The sequence below is a fragment of the Oratosquilla oratoria genome, chromosome 18 (genome assembly GCF_046742065.1).
Source record: "Oratosquilla oratoria isolate Oo_2021 chromosome 18, ASM4674206v1, whole genome shotgun sequence".
Lineage (NCBI taxonomy): Eukaryota > Metazoa > Arthropoda > Malacostraca > Stomatopoda > Squillidae > Oratosquilla > Oratosquilla oratoria.
Window position 1 is genome coordinate 62,955,708 of NC_134794.1, and position 12,228 is coordinate 62,967,935.

At 36.0% G+C, this 12,228-nt stretch overlaps 1 protein-coding gene across 2 annotated transcripts in view; it reads right to left on the reverse strand.

The window, feature by feature from the left end:
• Positions 1-6,582: 6,582 nt before the first annotated feature.
• Positions 6,583-12,228, reverse strand: part of LIMK1 (LIM domain kinase 1) — a 52,740-nt gene continuing 47,094 nt past the window's right edge. For both annotated transcript variants that reach the window (XM_076202270.1, XM_076202269.1), the window contains 2 exons: positions 11,752-11,858; positions 6,583-8,302 (listed from right to left, as the gene is read on the reverse strand). In XM_076202270.1, the coding sequence (XP_076058385.1) occupies positions 8,064-8,302; positions 11,752-11,858 (346 nt within the window). In that variant the 3' untranslated portion in view covers positions 6,583-8,063. The remainder of the gene's footprint in view (positions 8,303-11,751; positions 11,859-12,228) is intronic.

The following is a 12,228-nucleotide window of genomic DNA, read 5'->3' on the forward strand; positions in this document are numbered from 1 at the left end:
GTTCCTTGCATTTTTCTATTATTTCTTTTTCATAGTTTCTCTTTTCTTGTCTGTGTATTTTTACATAATTATTTCTTAGTTTAATGTATGTTTGCCATTTGCTCATTTTCCCCCCATTTTTTCCAAGCTTTGTCTCTTTTATCCTTAGCTTCACTACATTTTTTGTTGTACAGTTATGTATACTCTTTCTTGCTTTTGTTGAGGTACACATTTGTTCACTCCCTCATTATAAATTTATTTTAGTATATTCCATTTCTCTTCCATCCTTGTTTCTTCCTGTAGGAATTTTTCCCAGTTTGCATTACGAAAGAATTTTCTAAGTTTCTCAAAATTCATTTTGTTGTACATTGGTCTTCTTATTCTATGTTTCTCATTTCTCCTTAGGTCTATTTGCTCTTTTAGCTTGAATTTTATTAGTACATGGTCACTCTTTCCTATTGGTGTTTTGTAATCTATTTTGTCTACAATTACAATTTCTGACGTAAGTACTAAATCCAGTCTTGATGGTTCCTCATTGTTTCTGTATCTGGTATTTTCCTTTATCCACTGAGTCATTGTGTATTCAATGGTCATATCAAGTAGTATGCTGCCCCATATGTCTTCTCCACCCTTTACTGTCATTTCTTCCCAACATATTTCTTTTGAGTTAAAATCACCCATAATTACTGTATTTCCTCTTTCCTTCAGTGTATTTACCTAGTTGTATCATACAGTAAGGGAAGCTATGCTCATAGTGACCCATCTTTGTATCTTGCAGCATCTAGTTTGGTCTTAACTTCTTGTATGGTGTTTGCACACACTATTGTTTCATCCAATTTGTTCCAGACATCTACCACTCGGTGTGAAAACATTTTTTTTTCTTTTTTTTAAATCTCTTCTATAACTATCCTTTTTGAGTTTCTTTTCATGTCTCCTTGTTTTTCTTTCATCCCACTTTATTAAGTCTTCTCTGTCAAGGACTTCCATGCCTTTCAAGATTCTGTAAATGGCCAATAGAATGTCTCTTTCTCTTCTTTGTTCCAGGGTTGGTAATTCCAGTTTAGGCAATCTTTGTTCATATGTCAATTTTGAAAGTGTTGGGGCCATCTTTGTCACTGCTCTTTGGATTCTATTTTCCTTAAATTCTTTTTTGTACTGGGTGTCCATAGTGTCGCAGTGTACTCCAATCTTGGTCTTATCAATGTGTCTAGTATTGTTTTTACCATTACCTCATACTAGTAATTAAAAGCTACCTTTATTGATCTTAGTAAATTGTAGGTTTCTATAATTTTTCTCCCATGCAAGAAATCTTTCATCCATTTCATTAATTTTCTGTGTACATCTCCTGTTGTTTCAAGTTTCCTTAATAGTTTTTTGTGTGGTACTTTATCAAATGCCTTTTGTAAGTCCAGAAAAGCACAGTCTGCCATCTGTCCCTTTCTTGTATTATACCTATTAACTTTGAATAGAAACTTGTGGCACATGATCTTCCCTGTCTAAAACCAAATTGTTTCAGACTTAGTATATTGTTCTCCAGATGTTTAGTCCATCTACTTTTGATGACTTTTTCACAAATTTTTGCTATTGTACTTGCGAGGAAGACTGATCTATAGTTTGTTGTGTCTTCCTTGCCTCCCCCTTTATATACTGGCATGATATTGGCATTTTTCCAGTCTTGCAGTATCTTTCCATCTTTGAGAGAGCAATCTATTATCTTGTATATTTTGTCTGTTAGTTCATCTATACATTCTTTTAGTACTGTATACAGTTTGCAATTCCCTCTGGGCCATGTGATTTTCTGACATCAAGGTTCATTATTTGGTCCCTTATTTCTTTCTGTGTCACAATTATTTCTTTCATTGGGGGAGATCTTTCTCCCCTTCCTTCATCCCAATTGTGTATATTTTCTTTTGTGAATACAGATTTGAAATGTTTGTTCATAATTTCAGCCATTTCTATATCTTCTGTATATTCTGTATTCCCTTGACATAGTTTCACTATTTCCTGTTTATTTTTTAGTTTACCATTTACATATCTGTAGAATAATTTAGGTTAATGTTTACATTTGTCTATTATATCTCTTTCATAGTTTATTTTTTCTTTCCTGCATATTTTTACATATCCATTTCTTAGCTTGATATATATTTGCCATTTTCCCATTTTTTTTCCATCTTTTCCAAGCTTGTCTCTTTTATCTTTTGCCTCACTACATTTTTTGTTGTACCAGCATTTAATGTACAGCTTTTCCTGTTTTTGTTTTGGTATGTATTTATCACTTCCTTCATTTTCTCTAATATCATCCATTTCTCTTCCAACTGTGTTTCTTCATTTAAGAAGTGTTCCCAACTTGCTTTTTGAAAGAATTTTCCGAGTTTCCCAAAATCTGTTTTGTTATACATCAGTCTTCCTTTTCTGTGTTTCTCATTTCTTCCCAGATATATTTCCTCTTTTAGTTCGAGCTCAAGTAGTATGTGGTCACTCTTCCCAATTGGTGTCTTGTATTCCATTTTATCCACAATTTCAGGCTCTGACATAAATATTAAATCTAGTCTTGACAGTTCTTCATTATTTCTATATCTGGTATCCTCTTTTACCAATTCAGTCATTGTGTATTCAATGGTCATGTCCAGTAATATGTTTCCCGAGAGGTCCTCTTCACCCTTCACTGTCATCTCCTCCCAACATATTTCTTTAGAGTTGAAGTCACCCATAATTACTAAATTTCCTCCTCCTTTCAGTATTTCATTTAATTTATGCCTTGTGTCTTCTAACATTTTGGAATGGTCACTCTCTTTCCAAGAATGTGTTTTCAGGGGCACATATATCTCTATAAATTTTCTACTTTTTATGTCACTATTTTCAACTTTTATCATAATCAATTCCACAATATCATTTCCATCTGTAACCTTTGTCATATTTATGCCTTTCTTAGTTAAAAACATGACTCCACCCTTTTTTTCCTCTATTTTTTATCCAGTGATTATATAAACCTTGTCCAACACTATTTGGTGGTAGTGGACCATTTAATATCATCTCCACGATTCCCATTACATCTGGATTTTCTTCTGCCATATAATAATTCAATTCATTTAATCCTGAAATCAGAACATCTACATTGGTACACATTACTTTTTTCTTTTTCCTCCTTGTTTTCGGTTTCCTGTTTTTCCTTTTTTTTTTTTTTTTTATATACCATTTTCTCAACCTCAAGTCTAGCACTCTCAAAGAAACAACTCATTCTTTTAGGTCTCTGTTCTCTTGTTTTTTTCATTATCTTCATTTTTTAATGTTTTTTTCTCTTTCCTCATTGCTCATTTTTTTCTATCCATATATTTTTGTAGTTTTAACTTTTTGCCACCATTTGAGACCTTAGTTTAATTTTTAGAGGTCTATTTCTTTCTTGAGAGTATAGTCACATTCTATGCACTTCTATTTCCATCTCTTGATCCCTCCTCTTGTATGTTTTTCTGAATTTCTTTTGCTATTTTTCTTCTCTTTTTCTCTTATGTATCTAGCTACATTGTGTTTTTCTTTAATACCATATGTACAGTACTACTATACACTTTGTTTTTATGTACTCTGTCCCTGACCCAATTTTCTTTCTCTCTAATTACTTTAATGACTGTTTTCTTTGCATTTTCTTCCACTTGTTGTTGTACAATTTCTTTAAAAGTTATTTTTTGGTTTTCCTGATCTACTTTCCATTGATTTTTGATTTCTTGAACATCTGTCTTCTTTATGGTATCCTAAACTTTCTTGGTCACCACATGTATTTGTTCTTTTTACTTTTCTTTTCAAAACCTCATTTTTATTAGTATCTTCATTTTTCATCCTTTTGTTCTAATTTTTTACAATATTTAGTTCTTTATTTTATGTCATTAAGCTCTGTCTCAGCTTTCTATCTTTTCAACTCATTCATTTCTCTATACATTGCCCGGCATTCTGCTTTTAGATTTATAATATCATTCATTAACTCTGTAATCTCTTGATTTTGAAGAATATTTTTATACCTTATCTCCTTTCCTAAATCTATACCTTTACCTAGTCTTCTACCTTCTCTTGCAAAGCTGGAAAAACTAAAGTTCTCATCATCATACCTTTGGTTATGTAGTGGCATCTCAATATTACAGCCTTTTTTTTGGAATGACACCTAATGACAATTCAATCCTGTTCACATCTAGTCTTCTTTTAGTTGGTTGACCATATTTATGTCTGCCCTCACCATCCTCCATTTTAATATCTTTTCCATTCAGTGAATTTACACTAATAATTCATTTTGGGTACTCCTTAAGCTAAGCTCTCCCTTTCCCATACAATACCAGACTAGGCATTTCCTCCAACTTAGCAAAAAAAAATACTGGACTCCAGAGCTTGTTTTAGACGTCTGTTCCAGACGGTGGTTTGTGTGTGTGTGTGTGTATTTACCTAATTGTAGTACAGACACTCCTCAACTTACGTTTTAGTTACGTTCCCAATGGCTGAACATATTGTGAAAATGAATGTAAGTTGTTACTGTACGTTCCAGTAATGTATGACAGTTCATACTGTACTATACATCCATAAATTCTATTACCGTATCTTATAAAACACCCCTAAATCATTAATTATAAACATAACATTGTAAAATAATAACATTAATTTCAAATAAATTAAATTCAAGCAACATAAAGTGAGATGGTGGAGGAGAAGGAGGAGGGGGAGGAGGAGGAGGCGGAGGCAAGGCGCGTTCAGTCTGTCATTTGTCCCATGTAAACAATGAACGCAGCATCATGCGTAAGTATAGTTTGAACGTCTCGTACTACGGATAGCGAGCTAAACTAAAAAATTCACAAAAAAAAAAATTTTTTTACAATTTTTTTTTTCAGTCAGTTCAAACGTAAAATAAAAAAAACAGAAAACGAATGAACATAAGTAGAGGAGCGTCTGTATACGGAACGGAGCAACACTCGTTGGGTCCTGTCTCATATTTTCTAATTTTCTAACATATCTAGCCTCAAATTCATGTACTGTTCCAACTTAATCTACATCCATGATTTCCAATTATCATATTTAGATTTGAACTCATGTATTGTTTGGGCTTGAGCTATGTCATCTTCTTTGTTATGCCATGTATTTATGCATCTATATGGGAAACTCTATTTCTTTGCACCCTCTACACATGTGATCTTTCTTAATTTATTCCCATGACCTCTTTAGTCCCTCCTATCTTTAATCAGGATATCTCTTTTGTCAATGCAATCTATCTTCTTTAGTGACCTGAATAATGTAATCATATCACCTCTTTCTCTTTGATCTTTCAAAGCTGGCAGACCAAATACTTTTAGTCTTTCCTCATATGGTTTAACTGCCAAGCTGGGGACCAGTTTGGCTGCTGCCCTCTGTATTCTCTCAATCTTGCTTATGTGTGGGACCATATTACTGATGCATATTCCAGTGTTGGACATATCAAGGTTATGATGAGAGTGAGTGTGAGAGAGAGAGAGTGTGAGTGTGAGTGTGAGTGTGAGAGTGTGTGTGTGTGTGTGTGTGTGTGTGTCACCAGTCTTGGATCACATGTTGGACTTGTAATTCACCATGGACTTAGATCAAATGTTGGATTCGTGATCAACAGCTACTAACCTCCCAGTAGAGAGCTCAAAACTCATGTATGACCGATCTATGGGTAATGCTGCATATGTGTGTGTGTCTGTGTATTCTATATATTTTATACAGGGATGACTATTGAACACCAAAACTAGGGGCAAATAAAATTGTTGAATGTCATTTTCTATTTATCTTCTCACCAATCATGTTTTTATGCAAACTGCATACACCACATTGCTGTATAGTAATAGAGTAACATACACACAGTTTTAAGGTGTTTATATAAAATATACCACTTTTAAATTACATGAAAAATGAGGTCACACAGTGGGAGGAACTACCATGGAAAGAACTCAAAGAGTCGACTATTAGGGAAGGGATTGCAATCTAATATACGGAAGACAAGAATAATGGAATGTCACTAAAATTTGCTATGGCAATAGTACCTTATCTCTAGTAGCATAAGCCAACTCTTTATTAAGTAGATAAACATGGTCTTTTCTTTCAATGACTATATACATATAATAAATGTACATATTTTGAAAACCCATCTGTGGACAGCTAAGATCAGATCTATCACTATCAAAAAATAAGGTTATCAATGCATTTCAATCCTTGATTTCTATGTACAAGCATTTTCTGATCTTAATTTGAATATGACACTAAAATATACAATCAAAAGTCCTTAAATAGGAACCATACATAAAAAAAAAAAAAAAAAAAAATCTACCAAGCTACTCATCATTGACTTTCTTTAAGATCACAGATAACTTCAGTATGCTATTTTGATACTCAGCAACAAGAGGCAGAATCTAGCTTGACCATAAGCTATTCACAACTATTCTACAAACCTTGAGTGATGCAAGTCACTGAAACGCATCCTACAACAGGATGATTGCAAGATTATCTTTTGTTATGTATTCAATAAGCATTAACTCAGTGAAAAATGGGATAAAATGTCTCAACTCATCAAAAATACACAGGGCATACCAGTTCATGATGAGAGAGAGAGAGAGAGAGAGAGAGAGAGAGAGAGAGAGAGAGAGAGAGAGAGAGAGAGAGAGAGAGAGAGAGAAAGAAGGAGAGTACGTGTGAGAGTGCATATGTGTGTGTGTGCATGTGTAAGTGTGAAGGGGTTTGCATGATTATTAGTAACATTTGTTGTTTACTTCCTGCTAAGCAAACACAGCATTAACTACAGACAAAATATAACAAATTCCCACTTACACAAACCCTCTTTAGAGGCATTTTATCTGAGTCAATATAAAAATACTTCAATCTATTTCAATCATTAAGCATATACAATACCTTTGTAATCAAATATAAAACTAATCCAAACAATATACCACCTCACTCCTTTATATATTTCTTGAAGCCTCCTATGCTGACAATCGTTGCAGTCATTAGCCAAAATAAAATCAACAAATACCATTCCTGTGGCAAAGAAGGGGTGAACTGGCACGGACCCCAACCCCTTCACTACACTGATGACCCCCTAAGCTAAACAAAATTATTGGGCACTTGCCAAAAAATAATTGGTGGAATGAGTTACAGTAGAGAAGGGGTTTTGTGGCTAACAACACATTTCCTGTTGCTGGATTTACAATATCTGCTATCAAATGCATTCATCATCATCATCATCATCAAAATTTTACATTGCCTCAGTATACACATAATGTGATATACCATATTCACAAAAATTAAAATCATTAGGTAACTTGGTTACAGTGTTGTTGGTACAATGACCACTACAACAGAAAATGTACAATTAACCTTTCCGTGACAAAATCTGCATCATAAAGATTTTACAATTTCAATTATATTACCATGACTGTCCAGTCATGCACAGAAACTGTTGTTTTCTATACATTACAATTATTTTATTCATAAAAATCTCTTATCCATGTCAACAGCAAAGACATTATTTTGTATGATGAATGAGTAGAACATGTCTTCCAACAAAAAAATCTACATGCTATTGGAAAAATTGTCATTTTGGATTTAGCATTATGCACAAAAAAGTCTGGGGATTTATCAATCAACCAATCTGCTGCCCCCATGTCTCTCTTTGAGGAGTCCCATGGTTGATTATATGGGGGCTTAAAAACCAATTTGTTTAGCACACATACATGCGGCTGCCTAAAATAATCCTTGAAATTTATCTCTCCACAGTGACTAATCTCATCAATACTTGGTTTGCTACATGATAGTCTACAAAGATTTCTTATATATCAGAATAACTATATTGACATTCATCATATGAATTGTTCTGAAGCAACATTTGTTCAGTTGTATAAGCAAACACTTTATTTCTTTGTAAAAAAAAAAAAAAAAATTATTTTAAGGCTACTTGACATCTGTATGAGATACTGAGGTACAATATATTTCTATAAAAGGAATGAGAGGAATGTTTCAAAGTGTGAAATCTAACCTTGCAGCAGGACTAGGGGCAGGTACCTCATATATTCCTCTGGCAACAGCAACCATGGAAAGTCTTTCAATCATAACTGCGTTGACTCCACAACTTTGGCTGGTGATGCAGATTCATCTACTGAAGACAGCTTCAGATGGCACAGAGTTGGTGATTCAATAATTGAACAAACTTCCATTAAGTCCATCTTATCCAGGGAAGAGGATGCTCCAGACACACCTTCGCTGATTGTGCGAAGCAGTGGAGGACGACAACTGTCTGGAGACAGAGGCTCAGGGGTTGATGCTTCAGAGGAACTTGGGCTTTTTCCTGACAAAATAAGTGATTGGAAAATTCAATATCATTTGTAAAAATGATGTGATATGTCTTGCTGCATTGCTTCTGATCCAGGCAGTGGGCAGGAGACAGGGATGACACTTCATCTACAAGGAGCTAAGATGAGAGGGAAACAATGGGTGGTGGATGGGAGTGGAATGGGTGGGAGTGAGTGGATGTTTCCACAGGCTACCTCCCTTATAAGGGAGGATTAAAACAACAAAAAAACAATGATAACTGTTGTTCTTGCCTTTGGTCAATCTGTAACTCACATTTTTTTCTTCTATGAGACCTGCAGCCCCTAGGAAAATGGCTGCAGATATCTATCATATCTGCTGGCACATTGGACACACCATATAATCTGCATCTACTTAACAAAAACATTTTGAAATATACATACCACAAAAAATGAACTCTAATTACAGTCTACAAAGTTCCTATAGGAACCACCCTTGACTAGGTCTCCCTAGGTTGGTACCATATGATCAAGAAAAAACAGATGCCCCCTATGATCATGAAAGAACATATGCCCTACAAAACACAAAGTATTAAAAATAATGACATTAAATAAAATCACTGCAATAGAGCATATATGTAGAGAAACCAAAATCTTCCCCACAGAAAAGTACATCTATATACCACAGGCTTCCCCTTACAAGAGAGGTAGCCAAATCAAAGGTATGCACCCATCCACACCCATTCCACTTGTATATGCCACTTTTGTTTCCCTCCCATCTTAGCTCCATGGTCATCCCTGTCTCCTGCCCACTGCTCACGTCAGAAGCAATGCAGCAAAAAACAGTACAGAAGCCTAGACAAGCACACGGAAATGATAAATTCACAGTTCTATGCAAAAGGCCTGAATCCTCCCCTTTACATAACACAAACACAACCAACTGAATGCAGAACAACATTGACACCATACTATTCAAATATCTACTGCAACTTATCACTTGTACCATACAACAGATACACATAAAAACAAATACTCAGATCACAAACATTTCAAGACTGAGCACCGAGCTCCTCCAGACAACGGCCTTATAAAGAAATTTCTTTAACAAGTAAAAACCCCACCAGTATGACTGTTTTCAAGTAACCATCTAGCTTTAAAACAATACCAACTTCAAGACTGCTGTAAGACTAAGGACTAGGTGGGTGACAGCTCTGTTAACTTAAAAAAACACCATACATATATATACCAAAGGCTTTTTCCCACTTACAAGGGATGTAACCAAAAACAAAGGCATAAAATCCATTCCCACCCATTCCATCCTCTCCTCACATACTCCACTCCAATTTACCACCCCCTCCTTATTGTCCAGGCTCCTCCTGGATGATGGGTCATCCCTGCATCCTGTCCACTGCCCTGGGTCAGAAGCAATGTAGCAAGACACAGCACAACCACAGCAAGGCTGCTTCATTTACTCGGCAACCCCCCCCCCCTCTCCATATGCTCATGCAGAAAAAGAAAGGACAGGGAGAGCCCCTTTGGACTGCATCAAAATATCATTCACACATACTCCCTCATCCCCATCCCCCACCCACTCCCTTCCAAGTGCCAAAGCATCACCCATACACAATCACTCTCCACTCACCTCTATCTTCTGTCTTCTACCTTTCTTCCTCAACAGATATTCCCCTCTTTCCCAATGCCCCTTTTATCCCATCCGTCCATCTCATCCTTGGTCACCCCTTCATATTCACTCCTTCCACACCTTTTTACTAATCTTTCTTCACCCATTCTTTCCATGAGTCCAAACCATCCCAATACTCTTTCATCAACTCTATCTCCCAACTCCTTTTCCACCCCTGTTCTCCTCACCTCCTCATTTTTCACTCTATCTAGCTTAGTAACCCCTATCATGCTTCTCAGGCACCTCATCTCAACACGTTCAAACTCCTCTCTTCCTCTCTTATATGCCATGTTTCTGCCCCATACAGTGTTGTCAGCACAATCATTCCTTCATACAACCTCTTCTTAGCATCCGTTCCTAAATGCCTATTTCTCATTACACTTTTTAATTCCCCCAAGGCATTTACTTGCTTCTCTCAATCTGCATTCTACCTCCACCTCCACTCCTTCCTTTCTGCCCACATTCACACTCAAGTATCTAAAGCTATCCAATTCCTCCAGTTGTTCTCCCTCAATACTCACTTCCAATTTGCTGCCACATTCTCCCCTTCTACATCTTATCACCTTACTTTTACCCACATTTACTTTTAACTTCCTTCTTTTGCACATCTTCCCAAACTCTGTCACTAACTTCCTTAATCACTCCTCTGATCCTGCCACAAGTGCAGTGTCGTCAGCACACAACAGCTGGCTGATCTCCCACTTTTCTCCATTTTCTTTAACCATCTCCAATCCCTGGCCCATTACCCTTGTGTTTACCTCTTGCACCACCCCATCCTTGTATAAATTGAACAGCCAAGGTGACATAACACATCCCTGGTGAAGTCAAACCTTTACCTCAAACTACTCACTTTCTCCATTTCTGATTCTAACACAGGTTCTATTACTCTTGTAAAAACTCTTGACTACCCTTAACAGCTTTCCTCCTATCCCATGCATCTGTACTATCTCCCACAGTGCCTTCCTGTCTACCTTGTCATAATGATTAAAAAAATATTAGTTACATTGATTAGACCAAAGCTAGAATATTCAGTGACACTATGGACACCCAGTACTAAAAAGAATACAAGGAAACTAGAAAAAATACAGAGCAACAACAAAGTTGGCACCAGCTCTTTCCAATTTAATATATGAACAAAGATTATCGAAATTAGAACTACTAACACTAGAGCAGAGAAGTGAAAGAGGTGATCTACTAACTATATTTAGAATCATGAAAGGAATGGAAACCCTTGACAGGAACGATTTACTAAAAAATGACAATGGAAAAACAAGAGGTCATGAAAAGAAACTAAAAAAGGATAACTATAGAAGAGATCGGAAAAAGAATAGTTTCCCACACAGAGTGCTGGATATATGGAATAATTTAGATAAAGAAACAGTGTGTGCAAATACTTTTCAAGATTTTAAGAAAAAACTTGATGCTGAAAGATAGGTCACTCCGAGCATAACTCCCTTCCCGTGTAATACAACTAGGTAAATACATACATACACATACATATACCAAGGCTTTTTCCCCCTTTCAAAGGAGGTAGCCAAAAAGAAAAAGGCACAAAATCATTCCCACCCATTCCATCCCTAAATACACTCCACTCCCCTCCACCCTCCCTCCCTTCTTAGCACCTCCCGGATGACAGGCCATCCCCGCACCCTGGGTAAATTCCCTTTATAAGGGAGGTAGCCAGTGAAGGCATGCACCTACTCCCACCCATTCCACTCCCATCCATTACATTTCATAAAACCATGTTAATAAGAGTAAAAAGGTAATTCAATACATGCTAGCATTGCTAGCTGTTCATACACTTACCATTAAAACTATAGATGTCAGTTAGTAGATCACAAGGTAATGGTGCTCCCACAGTGTAGTGCATAGCCAAACCTTCCAACCAAACTTCTAAGACCTCAAAGGGTGGCCTGGGTGGGGAAAAGCACTGGTTATGGCAACTCATAGCAATGTTCTATATATTAACAGTTTTCAAGAAAGAGAAAAAGAAAAAACATATTTCACAAACTAATGTAATACTTCTGAAAACAACATGACAACAACAAGGCATGCAGAAAGAAAATTATAGGAAAACTTAATAGAAATATAATGAATAACAATGCAAAACAATAAAGAAGAAAATTAAATCACGTAGTATTGTAGAGGGCAATATTTATAGAGAACAAAATTTCCAGAAGAACATCAGAGATGTATTATGTAAAAAAAAAATTAAGTTTGTGGCTCTACTATTTTTGTATGCAAGTACTACAGCCTTCCGTCTAAGTATAAACCCACACAACC